This window comes from Ornithorhynchus anatinus, chromosome 14, assembly GCF_004115215.2.
Source record: "Ornithorhynchus anatinus isolate Pmale09 chromosome 14, mOrnAna1.pri.v4, whole genome shotgun sequence".
Classification (NCBI taxonomy): domain Eukaryota; kingdom Metazoa; phylum Chordata; class Mammalia; order Monotremata; family Ornithorhynchidae; genus Ornithorhynchus; species Ornithorhynchus anatinus.
The window spans coordinates 50,947,444-50,966,229 of NC_041741.1; the positions used below are offsets into that span (position 1 = coordinate 50,947,444).

At 51.0% G+C, this 18,786-nt stretch overlaps 1 protein-coding gene across 1 annotated transcript in view; it reads right to left on the reverse strand.

Moving 5' to 3' along the window:
• TTC38 (tetratricopeptide repeat domain 38) overlaps positions 1 to 18,786 on the reverse strand; it is a 19,062-nt gene continuing 276 nt past the window's right edge. Inside the window, exons 2-15 of the mRNA XM_029078647.2 lie at positions 18,420 to 18,532; positions 14,941 to 15,018; positions 14,205 to 14,286; positions 13,309 to 13,480; positions 12,125 to 12,298; positions 11,780 to 11,855; positions 8,587 to 8,706; positions 7,893 to 7,952; positions 6,698 to 6,736; positions 5,135 to 5,216; positions 4,317 to 4,482; positions 2,885 to 3,044; positions 1,506 to 1,579; positions 1 to 547 (exon numbers count right to left, since the gene is read on the reverse strand). Coding sequence (XP_028934480.2) covers positions 454 to 547; positions 1,506 to 1,579; positions 2,885 to 3,044; positions 4,317 to 4,482; positions 5,135 to 5,216; positions 6,698 to 6,736; positions 7,893 to 7,952; positions 8,587 to 8,706; positions 11,780 to 11,855; positions 12,125 to 12,298; positions 13,309 to 13,480; positions 14,205 to 14,286; positions 14,941 to 15,018; positions 18,420 to 18,532 — 1,490 coding nt within the window. The 3' untranslated portion in view covers positions 1 to 453. The remainder of the gene's footprint in view (positions 548 to 1,505; positions 1,580 to 2,884; positions 3,045 to 4,316; positions 4,483 to 5,134; positions 5,217 to 6,697; positions 6,737 to 7,892; positions 7,953 to 8,586; positions 8,707 to 11,779; positions 11,856 to 12,124; positions 12,299 to 13,308; positions 13,481 to 14,204; positions 14,287 to 14,940; positions 15,019 to 18,419; positions 18,533 to 18,786) is intronic.

Sequence of the window (18,786 nt, forward strand, 5' to 3'; positions counted from 1 at the left end):
AGGGAACTGTCACCGTTTATTGTACTATCCCAAGTGCTTAGTACAGTGCTCTACACACAGTCAGTGCTTAAGAAAAACAATTGAATGAATGAATAATGGAGTCTCAAACCATCTCAGAGGTAGCGTGAGAATCGAGTTCTGCCATCAAAATCACTGGTGCGGCTTCGGGATTCAGATTAAAAGAAGAAAAAGTCCAACAGGAAGCCCTCTGAGGGGGCCGGCTGGCTGGACCCTCTTCGGGAGGGGGTGGAGGGGTGGGGAAGGGTCCCTGGGACGACCATCAGGGTCGTGGGGCGTGGTTCCCGAATGAAAGAGGCGGGCAATGCCACGCACGGGGGGAACCGCTGAGGCTCTGGGAGCAGGCCGGGGCCTCTCTGTCCGGGTGGGTGACGTTAGGGCGGTGGAGAGAGGCCGGCCGTGAGCGTCCGGGCCGCCGTCCAGCTGGCCGAGCGCCTACTCCCGGAGGTGGGCCGCCCCTGCCTTCCGGAGGAGCCGCTCCGTCAGCGGCGAGTTCCGCCTCAGCGCGTCCCGTTCCACCAACAGGCTCCTGGAGGGAGGAGGCTTCGTTAGCTTTCCTCGTCTAAAGCGCTATGTAAGGGGCTCGGTCACCAGCAGGCGCTCAGTACACACCATGGACTGATTAATAATGATCCGGGGAATGAAAATGCCATTTGTTGAGTGCTTCTGAGGGCTAAGCGCTGGGTGAGCTCCAGGTAACCAGGAGGGCCAAAGCCTCTGTCTGCCTTACACAGCATTTCTGTCCATATCTGTCATTTATTTATGTATATTAATGTCTGTCTCTCCCCCCGACCACCCCAGACCGTAACCACGTTGTGGGCAGGGAATGTATGTTTATTGTTATGGTGTACTCTCCCCCAAGCACTTAGTACACTGCTCTGCACACAGGAAACGCTCAATAAATATGATTGACTGACTGACTACACGGGGCTTCCAAGGTAAGGGGAAGGGAGAACAGGAAGCAGTTTGACCTGGTGGATACAGCCTGGGTCTGGGAGTCAGAAGGACCTGGGTTCTAATCCCGGCTCTGCCGCCTGTCTGCTGTTTGACCTTGGGCAAGTGTCTTCACTTCTCTGGGCCTCAGTTCCCTCATCTATAAAATGGGGATTAAGATTGTGTGCCCCATGTGGGACAGGGACTGCATCCAACCTGATTAGCTTGTATCTACCCCTGTGCTTCCAACAGTGCTTAGCCATAGTGAGCGCTCAACAAGTAACATAAGGATTATTATATTGATATATACATACATTCATTCAACCATATGTATTGAGCACTCATTGTGTGCAAAGCACTGTACTAAGCGCTTACACATATATTTATATATTTCTACTATATATTTCTGTTTATATAAAGAAACGTGTGGGTCTCAGCTGAGTGGTGATTTTCCACTGAGAAGGCAGCGTGGTAGAGCCCGGCCGTGACCTGAGGCAGCGGCCGGGCTGCTCCATAAGCAAACAGAGCCACGCGCCTTCACCCCAGGTACTCACCGAGCCAAGTTCCGAGAGGACGGCGCCTGACTGTTTAGGGCGGCGTGGACCAGCAGCTGATTGAAGACGTCTCTCTGAAAGGTCAAAACCCCTCAAATCAATACCGTGCCGCCGGGACCGGCAAAAACTCCAAATCCGGGAACGCGAAAGCAAACAGACGCGCACCCACGCTCACACAGGTAAATCGAGGTGTTAAAAAGTCAGAAGAAAATTCCATTTTACGGCTGCCACGGAAGAGCGCAGGCTCCTTCGGGGTTGGGGTCGTGTCTACTGACTCTGTTGCTCTTGCCCAAGCACTTAGTAGTTGCTCGGTAAATCGATCAGTGGTGCTTATTGAGCACCTACTGTGTGCGGAGCACTGAACTAAGCGCTTGGGAGAGGACAGTGCAACAGAGTTGGTGGATGCGTTTCCCTGCCCACAAGGGGCTTCCAGTCTCGAACGGGGAGACGGACATCCGGTGAAGGGAAGCAGTATGGCCTAATGGATAGAGCGTGGCCCTGGGAGTCAGAAGGACCTGGGTTCTAATCCCGGCTCTTGCGCCTGTCTGCTTTGTGACCTAGGGTCAGTCACTTCACTTCTCTGGGCCTCAGTAACCTCATCTGTACAATGAGGATTAAGACTGTGAGCATCCACATAGGACAGGGATTACCTGTCTAACCTAATTAGTTTGTATCTACCCCAGTGCTTAGAACAATGCTCCACACAGAGTAAGTGCTTAACAAATGCCATCATTATTATTATTCTCAACCGTCCTGACGCCCAGATCCCTTCCTGCCAAACTTGCACGGCGATGTCAGTTTCCCACCATACCACCACCACCCAATCCAATTTTCCTTCCCCAACCAAATCTGGAAAGCCGCACGACCGAGCGGATAGAGCCTGCGCCTGGGAGTCAGAAGGACCTGGGTTCTAATCCAGAAGCAGCGTGGCTCAGTGGAAAGAGCCCGGGTTTAGGAGTCAGAGGTCATGGATTCTAATCCCGGCTCCGCCACCTGTCAGCTGGGTGGCTTTGGGCAAGTCACTTCACTTCTCTGGGCCTCAGTTCCCTCATCTGTAAAATGGGGATGGAGACTGTGAGCCTCACGTGGGACAACCTGATTACACTGTATCCACCCCGGCGCATAGTACATAGTAAGCGCTTAACCAATATCAACATCATTATTATTAGTATTATTAATCCCGGCTGTGACGCCTCGAGCGAGTCACTTCACTTCTCAGGGCCTCACTGACCCCATCTGTAAAATGGGGAGTCGTATGGAACAGGGACGAGTTGTCCTACCTGATTAGCTTGGACCTGCCCCACTACTTAGTTCAGTGCCTGACACGTAGACAGCACCATCAGAAACGAAAACCCAAATCCACAGGGCGGGGGTCTCACCTGAGCGTTGCTTCCTCCGAGCTGAACGATCTGGTAGCGGATGGGAAGTAGCAACTCCAGCACCCTGTCGTGGTCCCCGTTCTCAAATGCCACCATCGCGTGACAGAGAGGCAGACCCACTCCCCGGGCCAGGAGGTGCTGACTGTTTTCACCTGGAGAGCTGCCAACGAGAAAGGAGATCAACCCCTTGGACGAAGGAGCCGATCGAGGAGAAGCAGCGGGGCCTAGCGGACCGTAGTCTAGACTGTAAGCTCGTTGTGGGCAGGGAATGTGACTGTTTACTGCTATATTGCCCTCTCCTAAGCGCTCAGTACAGTAAGTACTTAGTACAAGTAAAGTACTGTGTGATTTGCACACAGTAGGTGCTCAATAAACGTGACTGAATGAACGAATGAAGAGTGGAAAGAGCCCGGGCTTGGGATCAGAGGACCTGGGTTCTCATTCCCGGCTCCGCCACAGGTCTGCTGTGTGACCTTGGGTGAGTCACTTCACCTCTTGGGGGCCTCAGTTACTTCATCTGTCAAATAGAGATTAAATCCTACTCCCTCCTACTTAGCCTGTGAGCTCCATGAGGGACAAGGACTATCTCCAAACTGTTTAACTTGTACCTACCCCATTGCTGAGAAGAGTGCTTGGCACAGAGCAGGATCTAATTAATTAGGGTAGCACTCTCCCAGGTGCTTAGTATCCAGCGCTTACAACAGTGCCCAGCGCTTAGGACAGCGCCCAGGGCTTAGAACAGTGCTTGGCACATAGTAAGTGCTCAATTATTACTCTTCTCATAGTAGGCACTCAATAAATACTACTGCTCGATTGGTCCGTGGCCAGATCACTTGGAATCAACCTGTTTCACTCTCCTGTGAACAAGATTAGTTAGTTCTCCCGTGAGCACGCTCAGTTCCTCTCTTCGTCGCTTCAAACATCACACCCTGAAATAAAGCATTCTTAATAGGAAACTTACTGTGAATAAATGCATCACAGAGCCATGAGAAGCAGCGTGACCTAGCGGAAAGAGGCCGGGCCCGGGAGGCAGAGGACCTGGGTTTTAATTCTGATTCTTCCACTTGCCTGCTGTGTGACCTTGGGTAAGTCACTTCATGTCTCCGAGCCTCAGTTCCCTCATCTGCAAAATGGCGATTTAATACCTGTCCTCCTTCTTACTTAGACGGTGAGCCTACATGGGACCTGATGATCTCATATCTAACCCAGTGCTCATTACAGTGCTCCGCGCCCCGTACGTGACCAATAAGCACCGCTGTCTACCAACTCTGTTGTAGTGTACCCTCCCGAGCGCTTAGAACAGTAAGTGCACAATAAATACGACCGATTGGTTGTCTACTAAACTGTTGTACTCTCCCAAGCGCTTAGTTCAGCGACCTGGACACCGTGAGCGCTCGATAAATACTAATGACGATGAGGCCGACTTGCTTACTTGCTCGCTTCCTGAAGAGTGGCTAGAAGCTCATTGGTGGTTTCGTGGTCTTTGGCTCCGAGGGAGGACATCAAAAAGTGAGCGTCATTGAAGAGAAGAATGTGGTCTTTGGAATGCTGCTTTGTGATCTTCATCACCTCTTGCCATCTCCCGCCAACCGGGACCCCTGGAAAAGTGGGAGAGACAACGGAAATGGAAAACCCCAGGTCTACTCACGTGAGAGGGGGTTTCTGAAATGTGTTAAACCGCCCCTGGTTAGCTTTTGGCTAAATCCCCACTCAGAACTATAATCAGAAATCAGAAAGGTAATGAGAAGCAGCATGGCCTAGTGGATGGAGCCAGGGCCTGAGTTCTAATCCCATCTCCGCCACTTGTCTGCTGGGTGAACTGGGGCAGGGTCACTTCACTATGTCTCGGTTTCCTCGTCTGTAAAATGGGGATTTAGCACGGTGAGCCCGTGTGGGACGGGCACTGTGTCCAACCTGATTAGCTTGAATCTACCCCAGCGCTTAGTACAGTGCCTGGCACCTAGTGAGCACTTAATGAATACCATAAAAATGCAATAATAATAATATCGGGGTATTTGTTAAGCTCATACAAGGTGACAGGCACTGTATTAAGGGCTGGGATAGATACAAGCTAATCGGGTCTGAGAGTCCCACATGGGGCTCACGGTCTAAAGCTGAAAAAGAACAGGTCTTGAATCCCCATATCACGGATGAGAAAAGCGAGGCCTAGAGAAGCCGAGTGACTTGCCCAAGGTCACCTGGCAGGTGATGGGAACTGAGCATTCTGAGAAAGAAGGAACAGAAGCTCACCTTCCATCTGGAGGCGATAGAGCATGGAACAGCTGTCCACCATGTCAAGCATCGCCCCGCTCCCCAAGAGGCTGGGGGCAATCTGAAAGGAGAAATTTCACGGGGGGTCATTCAGGGTTAAATGGCGCACACCCCCCCGGGGTCTTTCAAACTCTTTCTGTCCCTGCTCCCTAATAATAACAACTGTGGCATTTTGTTAACTCCTTACTATGTGCCAGGCCCTGTACTAAGCCCTGGGGTGGATAGAAGCAAATCGGGTTGGACCCGTTCCCTGTCCCACGTGGGGCTCACAGTCTCAATCCCCATTTTATAGATGAGGTCACTGAGGCTCAGAAATGATCTGTCCAAGCTCACACAGCAGATAAGTGGTGGAACCTGGATTAAAACCCATGACAGTGTGCACGGGCTTCGGAGTCAGAGGTGGTGGGTTCTAATCCTGCACCCACCACTTGCCAGCTCTGTGACTGTGGGCAAGTCACATAACTTCCCTGTGCCTCAGTTAACTCATTTGTAAAATGGGGATTAATAATAATGGTGGTATTTGTTAAGCGCTTACTATGTGCAAAGCACTGTTCTAAGCGCTGGGGGGGATACAGGGTGATCAGATTGTCCCACGTGGGGCTCACAGTTTTAATCCCCATTTTACAGATGAGGTATCTGAGGCCCAGAGAAGTTAAGTGACTTGCCCACAGTCACACAGCTGACAAGTGGCAGAGCCGGGAGTCAAACCCACGACCTCTGACTTCGAAGCCCAGGCTCTTTCCACTGAGTCACGCTGCTTCCCCAAAGACTGTGAGGCCCCACGATGGATACCTGATAAACTTGTATGTACCCCAGCACTTAGAATAGTGCTTGGCACATAGTAAGCACTTAACAAATACCATTATTATTATTTTGACTCCATGACCCATGCTCTATCCTCTACACCGCACTGCTTCTCCCTACTAATCCTGTCCCCTCAGAATTCCAAACTCAGTTGAACTGGGGCAAGTCACCTAATCTAAAAGCCACACAATCACCCCTCCCTCCCTCCTTTGGCCCCACGCTGTGCTTCAAGGCGAAGCAACACGGTATAGTGGCCAGAGTCCGGGCCTGGCGGTCAGAAGGTCATGGATTCTAATTCCGGCTCTGCCACTTGTCTGCTGTGTGACCCTGGACAGGTCACTTCACTTCGCTGGGACTATTATAATATTGTTAAATATTGTACACTCCCAATCGCTTAGTACGGTGGACTGCAAACAGTAAGCGCTCAGTAAATATGATCGAATGACTCAGTTCCCTCATCGCAAATGGGGATTAAGACTGTGAACATCATATAGGATGCTAACCTGATTAGCTTGTCTCCACCTCAGCACTTAATACAGTGTCTGGAGGACAGAAAGCGCTTAAATTCCATAATTTTTTTTAACATATTATATTCCAAATAACTTTCGCTTAAATTAACAGTGCTAATGGTCACCCAAGAAAATTCCATTCCATGGCTACGACATTATGTCTAAAGGTCGGGATACAGAATGGAAGGCAAAATTCAACAGGAGAGCCAAAGAAGACGGACAAACGTACGTGATCATCATAAATTGTCAACGCAGCCTCGTATTCACCCTGGAAAAAAAGCACGACAACAAAAAAACTGTGATTCACTTCTATCTAATATAAAATGGAGTTATTGAGCTTACCAAAAATCAATAACAACAACGATAATGATAATAATAGGCACTTATTAGGTGCTAAGCACTGAGTGCTGGGGTAGATGTAAAGCTCTGGACTAAGCTTCTGAGAGAGTTAGTAGACAGAGTCCAGCCCTCCGGAGTTTACACTCTTGAAGAGGAGGTCGGCGCTGGGGTAGGTAAAAGCAAATTGGGTTGAAGACAGTCTCTGTCCCATTTACAGCTCACAGTCTTCAACCCCATTTTACAGTTGAGGCAACTGAGGCACAGTGAAGGGAAGCCACTTGCTCAAGGTCGCACAGCAGACAAGTGGCATGGGATGGGAATCCAGGTCCTTCTGACTCCCAGGTGGGGGCTCTTCCCACTAGGCCATGCTGCTTCTAAGCAAATTCATACCAAAAGAGATTGTCCTGTGACTAAGAAGTCCAGTAATTCCCCTATTGAGGAGGATCCAGAGGAGGAATGACACAAACTATACTCCAGATGTGAAATCCCCCCCTGAACACCAATTAGACAGTCGTTTTGTGGGATCCATGGAGAAAGCAGGAGATTAGGATAGCTCTGCTTTTTCCACACACTCAGACACAGCAATAATAATAAACTTCTCTGGGCCTCAGTTCCCTCATCTGTAAAATGGGGATTGAAGACTGTGAGCTCCATGTGGGACGCAGACCGTATTCAACTCTGTCTAACCTGATTAGCTTGGATCCACCCCAGCACTTAGAACAGTGCCTGGCACAGAGTAAGAGCTTAACAAATACCATTAAAAAAATAATAAAAAATGCTTACTAGATGCAAACCCCTGGGGCCAAACCACACACTCTGAAAGAAGTGTATGGCATGCTATTTTTTGAAAATGCCTGGCAAAAATAACTTCAATTTTTAAAGCATGTTAAAATATTTGGCCCCAATATATTTTGATTAAACACCATACCCAGATGTGAAAATACCAACTACTGTGAAAGTACAGCACATACACCTGCTGAAATACCACAGTGGAAGGAATAAGCATATCTTCCTCATGATCTTTTGGTAATTTCAGGTCTCTCGGCCAATGTCCCCGTAGAAAAACTGACATGGGGTCCTCTTACCTTTTCAATAAGGTACAAACTCCAGTGCCAATAATTATGGCAAGCAAGCATATCACAGTCCTGAGAAGAGAAAATGGGTGACAGAGAATATCTGATCTGACCTGTTCCCTCCATCTTATCTATAAACTCTCCTCACCCCCACTCTCCTGCTCGCAAGCTCTCCTCCTCCCAAGCCCACCTCTTTTTTTATTTTTAAAGGGTATCTAAATGGCATTTGTTAAGCGCTTCCTAGGCGCTTCCTAAGCACCAGGCGAATCACGTTGGACACAATCCCTGTCCCACATGGGGCCCAGGGTCTTGGGCAGGGAATGTGTCCGTTTATTGTTATATCGCACTCTCCCAAGCGCTTAGTACGGTGCCTTGCACACGGTAAGCGCTCAATAAATACGATTAAATGAATTTTACAGATGAAGGAACTGAGGCCAGAGAAGTGAAGTGACTTGCTCATGGACGCCCAGCTGGCACCTGGTGGGGACCGGGTGAGAACCCAGGGCCTCTTGTCTCCTAGGCCCGGGCTCTTTCCACTGGGCCTTGCTGCTTCTCGCGGAATTGCCATTTCACACCACTCGCAGTAAAAGTAGAAGATGGGGTTGCGGTCCTCAAGGCGCTTATGTCTGATAAATGCTCGGGTGAATGAGATGGCGTAAAGGGAAGAGCCCCCCCAACAAAGAGACGCCCCCTTAACGAAGCGTACCTTCCAGTTGTTTTCAGAGCACTGCATGAATTCCAGCCCAGCCTCGACCTCTGCTTTCATCTCGTGGATGTGGGCGATGGTGTGGACAGACCAGGCATCCCTCTGTTCGATTGACAAAGCCTAGAGCGGCGGGAAGCAAACCGTTTTGGCTCCCAGGAAGCACTTCCACTGAGATTGCATCCGTAGCTGTAAATTATTTGTGGTTTTCTTTTCATAATAATAATAATGTTGGTATTTGTTAAGCGCTTACTATGTGCCAAGCACTGTTCTAAGCGCTGGGGTAGACACAGGGGAATCAGGTTGTCCCACGTGGGGCTCACAGTCTTAATCCCCATTTTACAGATGAGGGAACTGAGGCACCGAGAAGTTAAGTGACTTGCCCATAGTCACACAGCTGACAAATGGCCGAGCTGGGATTTGAACCCGTGACCTCTGACTCCAAAGCCCGTGCTCTTTCCACTGAGCCACGCTGCTTCTCATGGTATTTCATGCTTTTCATGGTATTTGTTTAGCCATTATCCTCTATCTGTCCCAGCGCTTTGCGCAATGCTTAGGCGCACAGTAAGAGCTTCACGGACACCAAAGTTATTGTTATTAGGGAAGCAGTGTGGCTCAGTGGAAAGAGCCCGAGCTTGGGAGTCAGAGGTCGTGGGTTCTAATTCCAGCTCCCACCACTTGTCTGCTTTGTGACCTTGGGCAAGCCACTTCTCTGTGCCTCAGTTACCTCATCTGTAAAATGGGGATTCAGACCAAGTCCCACGTGGACTATCTATCCCGGCGCTCAGAACGGTGCTTGGCACATAGTAAGCTCTTAACAAATATTATTATTATTATAAGGCAAATAAACAGCTGATCCGCTCCACGGACTAGAATTCTGGCCGATTTTCTCGGCGTCCGGTCGGCTGCAGGACAAGCGGATGTTTAAACTCCATCCTCCCCTTTGATAGTCTCAATCAATGGTATGTATTGAGTGCTTATTGGGTGCTTAATGGTAGACAAGGGAACAGGTCAAGTCCTTTTAGGGTAAAAGAGAATCTCAGGGTTAAATCTGTGTCTCCCCTACCCTATAGCACAGCGCCTAGCCCCTGGAAAGCACGTGGTCGATACCGGCAACTAAACCTGACCGTGACCTTGTGCCGAGGTCCCCTCCCCAAACTCCGTCCAAGACAGCGTGTTCCCAAGGCTCCAACGCTGGCATATTCTTTGAGGTGCAACGTCACCACGGGGCGAGATAGGAGCCCCGGAGAACATTTTGAAGGCCCCCAGGGGAACTGAGAGTCCTCGGCCTCCCGGCTGTTGCTGGTTAATGCTGCCTTTGGCCTAGTTTTGTTTTTTTTAAATATTTGTTAAGCACTTCCTATGTGCCAGGCACACATACTAGACGCCCGGATAGAGGCCAGCTCATCAGGTTGGACACAGTTCCTCGTCCCACGTGGGGCTCACAGTCTCAGTCCCCATTTTACGGAAGAGGGAACTGAGGCCCAGAGAAGTGAAAGGACTCGCCCAAGGTGACTCAGCAGGCAAGTGGAGGAGCCGGGACTAGAATTCAGGTCCTCTGACTCCCAGGCCCGTATTCTATTCACTGGGCCACGCGGCTTCGCTTTTATATTGTACTCTCCCAGACGCTTAGTACAGTACTCTCTACACAGTAAGTGGCTAATAAATATGATTGCTTGATTGATTAAATAGTAACTGTGGTATTTGTTAAGTGCTTATGATGTGCATAACTGAACTCAGCACTGAACTCAGCACTGGGATGGGATACGAGATAATCAAGTCCCACTTGGGGCTCACAATCTTAGTAAATCCCAGACTAAGCCCCCACTTTTCTCCCCTCCCCTCTCCATCGCCCCAACTCTCTTCCTTTGCTCTACCCCCTTCCACAGCACTTGCGTATATATGCACATATTTATAATTCTATTTATTTATATTAATGATGTGTATATATCTGGAATTCTATTTATTTATATTGATGCTACTGGTGACAGTTTACTTGTTCTGGCTGTTTTTGAAACTGCTTCCTGTCGTAATCTCCCAAACACTTAATAAGCTGCTCTGCACACAAGCAGCAGCATGATCTAATGGACTCTGGACTCTGACCCCGTTGTGGGAGGGGATTGCCTCTCTTTATTGCCGTTTCTCAAGCGTTTAGTACAGTGCTCGGGACACAGTAGGCGCTCAATAAATACGACTGATCGAATGGAAGGAGCATGGGTTTGGGAGCCAGAGGATCTGGGCTGGAATTCCAGCTCTGCCACTTACCTGCTGGGTGACTTTACCTTAACTTCTCTGTGCCTCAGTTCCCTCATCTGCAAAATGGGGATTCAATACCTGTTCTCCCACCTACTTATTCGTTCATTTAATCGTATTTATTGAGCGCTTACTGTGTGCAGAGCACTCTACCAAGTGCTTGAGAAAGTACAATACAGCAATAAAGAGAGACAATCCCCGCCCACAACGGGCTCACAGTCTAGAGTCCATTAGATCACGCTGCGTCTTGCGTGCAGGGCAGCTTATTAAGTGTCTGGAAGATTACGACAGGAAACGGTTTCAAGAAAGCTTTCACATCCATCAATCAATCAGTGGTATTTACTGAGCACTGACTGTGTGCAGAGCACTGAGCTGAGCACTTGGGCAAGTACAATAAAACCATATTGGAAGGTGTGATCCCAGCCAACAAGGAGCTGACAGTCTAGAGGGATTAATGATTACCAGCGGCTCCCTGTCTAGCTGCCCTTTCGTTCTTTCGCTACTGAACGACCCAGGGAAACAGCGGAAAAGCTGGAAAGCGCTGCTAATCAGTCGATGGTATTGATTCATTCACTCAATTGTATTTATTGAGCTCCTACTGTGTGCAGAGCACCGTACTAAGTGCTTAGAAAGAACAATACAGCAATGAAGAGAGTCACTTCCTGCGCAGTTTCCAAAGGCTCTTGGGAAGATAGGCAAGCCAAAAAAACGGCCGCGATCACCAAGTGCCAGACGACGCGGACCGCTTGAAAAGAAGGGTGAGCGAAGTCAAGTCGGCAGCGCTGGCTGATCTTTACGAAGGAAATATTGGTTCCCCGAGTGACAGAGGAGCTTTGACCTGCCCTACCTGCAGGAGTTGCCGTGAGCACTTACCGAGTGCAGAGCACTGTACTAAGCACTTAGGAGAACATAATAAAACAGAGTTGATTACCGATGCACTTACCTCTTTGGCAAGCGCTTCTGCTTGGTCATAAAAGTTGGTTTCCATCAGTCCAAAGGAATAAATGCCCTTCACGTAGCTGAAAAGGAACAAAAAGAGCAGAGGAGTTGAACGGGCTAAGGTTGATAGCTCAGGATACTCAGCCTGGCCAGGCCCATCCCAGTTCTTCCACAACATGGCACGAATCCCAGGAGTGAACGAGACTCGTTTCCAGTCATCCCCACTGCCGCCCGGAAGCCAGAGTCGGAGGAACCGTTCCTTCGTCCCTCGGAAGGCGTCTCTGGGCCCGTTTCGGCGTCCAGCACCCGTCCTCCCCGGGTGCCCTGACCGTGAGGCGCCGGCCCCTACCTACTGAGGGGAAGGTGAGGTGACCAGTAAGGATAAACCCGGGCTACAGAGTCCCTCATCTGTGGCTGGTAGCCCAGGTAGAAATACGTGTCGTGGGCAAACTTCAGCGCCAACATATCCGTCGGGTGTTTCTGTAAGATCCGTTCCCATAGGTCACAGGCTTTGGGAAGGCGCCTGGAGAACAAAACGGCATTCACGGCTCAACGCCTGGCAAACGCGGACACGATATTATTATTTTTAATAATAATAATGATAATAATTGTGGTATTTGTTAAGCGCTTACTATTGCCAGGCTCTGTACTAAGCGTTGGGCTAGATATAAGCTAATCAGGTTGGACACAGTTGAACGCAGTCCATGTCCCACTTGGAGCTGATAGTCTCAATTCCCATTTGACAGATGAGGTGACTGAGGCACAGAGAAGTGACTTGCTCAAAATCACCCATCAGGCACCCTTTATTCACCCCTCCCTCAGCCCCACAGCACCTATGTCCGTATCCATAATTTATTTTTTATCTATATTAAGGTCTGTCTCTGGTATTTGTTTTTTATAGTATTTGTTTTTTATGGTATCTGTTTAACACTTACTATGTGCTAGGCACTGTGTACTAAGTGCTGGGGTAGATACAAGCTAATTACGTTGGACACAGTCCACTTCCCACCTGGGCTCTTAATCTCCATTTTACAGATCATAATAATAATAATAATAGTAAGTGCTTAACGAATACCACAATTATTATTATGCGCTATGCACCGTGCAAAAGCGTTAGGGTGGATACGAGCAAAGTGGGTTGGACACAGATGGGGGAACTGAGGCCCAGAGAAGTGTGGTGACTTGCCCAAGGTCATTCAGCAGACCCGGGGCAGAGCCAGGACTAGAACCCAGGCCTTTTTGTCACCCGGGCCCAGGTTCTATCCACTAGGCCATGCTGCTTCTCCTGCTTCTAGTTGTGGGCAGGAAATATGTCTACATGCTGTTATATTGTACTTTCCCAAGCGCTTAGTACAGTGCTCGGCATATAGGAAGCGCTCAATAAATATGACTGATTGACTGTCGTGCTGGCTTTTGGCCAGCGCCGATCCCGGGCAATTGGCTTATTCCACGCCCTCCTGGACTCGGCGGTCGGCCCGTGTAAAACCACACGCTTCCCCAGACGCGGAAAACGAAAGCCATCATCGGCCTCACCCTTTGGCAAACATGTCGACGGCAGACACGTGCAGTTGCTCCCGCTCGGTCAGTGGCTGACCTTGGGCTAGCTCCAGCATGGTCTTCACTGCGAGGTCGAGCTCTTCGTCCAGAAGCACGGAGCTTCCGGTGCCCACCAGCTCCAGCCCGTTGGCGATCACGTGTCCCATAGCTGAAGAAAGCAGGGGACAATGACCAGCCAGGAGCAGTGTGGCCTAACGGCTAGACCGTGGGCCTGGGAGTCAGGAGGACCTGGGTTCTGATTCCGGCTCTGCCGCAGGACCTTGGGCAAGTCAGAACAAGTACAGGGCCTGGCACGCAGTAAGCGCTTAACACATATCACGATTATTGTTATTTATTACTAAGGCTGGGCTGGGTACAAGCAAATCGGGTTGGACACAGTCCCTGTCCACTTATCGGGCTCACAGTCTCAATCCCCAACGTTTTACAGATGAGGTAAGTGAGGCCCAGAGAAGTGAAGTGACTCGTCCAAGGTAATAACAAAAATGATGGTATTTGTTAAGCGCTTACTATGTGCCAAGCACCCTCCTAAGCACTGGAGTAAGTACAAGGTCATCGGGTTGTCCCACATGGGGCTTGCAGTCTTAATCCCCTTTTTACAGATGAGGGAACTGAGGCCCAGAAGTGAAGCGAGCTGTCCAAGGTCACACAGCAGACGAGCGGCAGAGCCGGGATTGGAACCCAGGACTTTCCGACTCCCAAGCCCCGGCTCTACCCACTACGCCACGCTGCTTAGTAAGTAAGCGTAGTAAGAGCTTAATAAATGCCATTTTAAAGAAAGGCGTATTTTACCCCAGTAATGTTCCTAGGTGAGTGAAACTACCTTTAGTTTTATGAAACTACTTTCGCCTTCAAGCATGAAAGTGGTTACTTACTAAAAGTTGGATCTGCTTCCTTCAACTTGGAAAGACACCCTTCTATGCCTCCAAGGCTTTTATCGTTGGTCCATTTCACATACTGTAATGAGAAGCTACAAGGTTAGGGAAGTTGACGGCACTGAAATTCTTCCTTTTAACACTGGGAAATTTCTGAAATCTAAAGTATAAACCAAAGAAAGCACGGTCTTGAGGCTGCGTATAATTACGTAACAGTTAAAGATCACACCCATGCAGCTTTCTTTCAAATCCGTTTGAAGGAATTAAGCGGGAAGGGAAGAGGAGGTTTTCAAATTCAATGTGAGAGACAGCGAGCGCTCAATAAATATCAACCATTTCATCGAGTCGAGCTCCTAAAGTTTGAGAACAGACACGTCTGCTGACGAGATGAATGCCATTAGAAAATTCTCAACTGGTGGGCGGTTTAGCTTCCAGGGTGAGCTTGCTTTTGGCTTTTTAAAATTAGTATTATTTTAAATGGTCACTCAGCAGGCAAGTGGCAGAGTCGGGATTAGCACGCAGGTCCTCTGACTCTCAGGCTTGCACCACTAGGCCCCGCTAAGAGAGAGTACAATATCATAGACACCACACAATCAGATCACACAAAGCCTGGGGCTCACAGTCTGGGGGAAGGTCAACCTGGGCAGAGGGGACGAGAGGGTGGCGGGGGCAGGGGGGGAGGACCCTGGGGAAAAAAGGAGGCTCAGAACAGAGTATTTCCCCCAAAGTGATGTACCTGAGTCAGGGTAGCGTCAAACAGCTTGCAGGCTTCATTACTGGTAGTAGACAGAGGGAGGCCAGCCTCCCGCCAAGCCTGAAAGGAATCAAGGGTATTCATTCATTCCATCGTATTTATTGAGTGCTTACTGTGTGCATAGTCCTAAGCACTTGGGAGAGTACGATATAACAACAAACATATTCCCTGCCCACAATGAGCTTACAGTCTGGAGGAGCACTAACTGTGCGCAGACACTGTACTTAGCGCTTGGGAGAGTACAGTATAACGACAGAACGGTCACATTCCCATCCCGCTATGAGCTTACAGTCTGGGGGGGGGTGACAGAGATTAATATAAATAAATGACAGATATAAGCGCTGTGGGGCGGGGAAGGGGAGAAATGAGTAAAAGGAGCAAGTCCAGGCAATGCAGAAGGGAGTGAAAGAAAAGGAAAAGTGGGGCACAGTCAGGGAAGACCTCTTGGAGCCTTCAATAAGGCTTTGAAGGTGGGGAGAGTCACCGTCTGTTGGATACGAAGAGGGAGGGTGCTCCAGGTCAGAGGCGGGACGTGGGCACGAGGTCGGAGGCGAGTTAGAGGAGGAGATGGAGGTACAAGGAGAAAGTTGGCATTAGAGGAGTAAAGTGTGCTGGCCGGGTTACAGTAGGAGAGTAGCGAGGTGAGATCGGCCGAGGCAGAGGTGATTGAAGGCTTTACAGCCATTGGTGAGGAGTTTCCGTTTCTGTTAGGCGGAGCTAGGTGGGCAACACGGGAGGCTCTTGAGGAGTGGGGAAACAAGGATTGAACGTTCTCGTAGAAAAATGATCCGGGCAGCAGAGTGCAGTGGGGAGAGAGGGGAGGCAGAGGGGTCGGCAAGGAGGCCGATATGGTAATCGAGTCAAGGCAGGTGTTGTTGGTTGCCTACCGACCTCCGCACGAAACAAGAACTCCTCACTCTTGGCTTCAAGGCTGTCCATCACCTCGCCCCCTCCTACCTCACCTCCCTTCTCTCTTTCTACTCCCGACCCCGCGCGCTCCGCTCCTCTGCCGCCCACCTCCTCACCGCCCGCCGTTCTCGACTATCCCGCCGTCGACCCCTGGGCCACGTCCTCCCGCTGTCCTGGAACGTCCTCCATCCTCACCTCCGCCAAACCCATTCTCATCCCCTCTTCCAAGCCCTGAGAGCTCACCTCCTCCAGGAGGCCTTCCCAGACTGAGCCCCCCTTTCCCTCTGCTCTCCCTCCCCTCCCCATTCCCTCCCACCCTCTGCTCTTCCCCCTTCCCCTCCCCTCAGCACTGTGCTCATTTGTATATCTTTTTATTACCCTATTTGTTATTGAGGTGTACATCCCCTTGATCCTATTTATCGTGATAATGTTGTCTTGTTTTTGTTTCATTCTGTTTTACTCTGCCTTCCGTCTCCCCCGATTAGACTGTGAGCCCGTCGTTGGGCAGGGATGGTCTCTATCTGTTGCCCAATTGTACATTCCAAGTGCTTAGTCCAGTGCTCTGCACATCGTAAGTGCTCAATAAATACTATTGAATGAATGAATGAAGCCTTAATAATAACAATAATCAAAAGAATCGTGGTTTTTATTAAGCACTTACTATGTGCCAAGGACTATATTAAGCACTGGGGTCGATACAAGATGATCAGGTGGGTCACAGTCCTGTCTCACATTGGGGCTCGCGGTCTTAATCCCCAGGGGAGTCCTCCGCACAGAGCAAGTGCTCAATAAATATCATTCATTGATTGCCTGCCCTCCCAGGTGTCTCCACCAGATTATACGGGCAAGGATCGTGTTTTGTAACTCTGTTGTATAAATGATCATAATTGTGGTATGTTAAATGCTTACTATGCAACAAACACTGGGTTAAACACTGGGGAAGAATCAAAGCAATCACACTACACATAGTCCCTGACCCATAAGGGGCTCACAGTCTGAAGGAAAGGAAAATAAGTATTTAATAATGTTGGTATTTATAAGTATTTGGCCTTGTGGAAAAAGCCTGGGCCTGGGAGTCGGAGGCCCTGGGCTCCCAGCTCCACTACGCACCTGCCGTATGACCTTGGGCAAGTCACTTCGCTTCCTTGTGCTTCAGTTCCCTCATCTGCAAAATGGGGATTTAATACCTGCTCCCCTCTTACTTAAAAAGAAGCAGCGCGGCTCAGTGGAAAGAGCCCGGGCTTGGGAGTCAGAGGTCATGGGTTCGATTCCCGGCTCTGCCGCCTGTCAGCTGGGCGACTCTGGGCCAGTCGCTTCACTTCTCGGGGCCTCGGTGACCTCATCTGTCAAAGGGGGGTGAAGACTGTGAGCCCCGCGTAGGACGACCCGATCACCTTGGATCCTCCCCAGCGCTTAGAACAGTGCTCTGCACATAGTAAGCGCTTAACAAATGCCATCACTCATTCCTACTTAAACTATGAACCCCAGGTGGGACTCGATTATCTTGGGCCTCCCCCAGGGCTCAGCACGGCGCTCGGCATACGGTGAAGCTTAATCGATACGGTGATTATTTTGCGGATGAGGAAACTGGGGCAAGGAGGAATGAAATGATTTGCCCAAGGTCACCCAGCAGTCGTGGCGGGGTGAGGACCGGCACCCGGCTCCCTTCGACTCCCAGGTCCGGCGCTGGGCTGAGATGGGAAGAATGCAGCCCCGGAAAATGAAAGCAGCCGTTTCGGGGGGAGACTTGACTCCGCGCTCGGTTTTCATGAGAGGTTCATCCCCTCGATTCTATTTATTGCTATCGTTCCTGTCTGTCCGTCTCCCCCGATTAGACCGTAAGCCCGTCAAAGGGCAGGGACCGTCTTTATCTGTTACCGATCTGTCCACTCCAAGCGCTTGGTCTGGTGCTCTGCACATAGTAAGCGCTCAATAAATACCATTGAATGAATGTTTGGTGGAGAGCGGGTCGGGAGCTGGGGGTGTTGGGGGCCTGGGGGGGTGTGGGGAGCTGGGAATGGGGGATCTGGGGGGTGTAGGGGGCTGAAGGGGTTGGGGGCCTGGGGGTGGGGGGGATGGGAATGTGAGGGGCCTGGGGGTGGGGGGCTGAGGGTGTTGGGGGGCAGGGGGTATTAGGGGGCCTGGGGGTGGGGGGCTGAGGGTGTTGGGGAAAGGAGATATTAGGGGGCCTGGGGGTGGGGGGGCTGGGAATGTGGGGGGCCTGGGGGTGGGGGGCTGAGGGTGTTGGGGGGCAGGGATATTAGGGGGCCTGGGGGAGGGGGTGCTTAGGGTGTTGGGGGGCAGGGGATGTTAGAGGCCTGGAGGTGGGGGGGCTGAGGGTGCTGGGGGGCAGGGGGTATTAGGGGGCCTGGGGTTGGGGGGCTGAGGGTGTTGGGGGGCAGGGGATGTTAGGGGACTAGGGGTGGGGGGGCTGGGGTATCGGTGGCCTGGGAGTGTGGAGGGCTGGGGTATTGGGGGCCCGGGGGTCTGGGGGTGTGGGGGGATGAGGGTGTGGGAAGGCCTGGGGGTGCGGGGGGGCCCCGGGCCGGTACCTGGCAATCCCTCAGCGCCGCCATGCTCGCTGCCACGGACACCACCGCAACCACTGAGGCCGCCCAACGCCAACGCCTCCAGACGGCCCCGCCTCCCCCTCCCCCTCCTCCTCCTCCTCGTCCTCGTCCTCCTCCTCGTCCTCCTCCTCGTTCCCGTTGCGGCGGGTCGGGCGGGCGGGCGGGCGGGCAGGCGGATTGATCGAGCGCCGACTAGGGGCGGAGCGCGGCACTGGGCGCTGGGAATGTGTGACGGGGCCGCGGAGAGAGACCAGCCCCGCCCCGCCCCGCCCCGCCCCGCCCCGCCCCGCCATGGGATTCCCCGCCCCCGTCGCCCGTGGAGGAGGCCGCCCCGAGGACGGACGGAGGA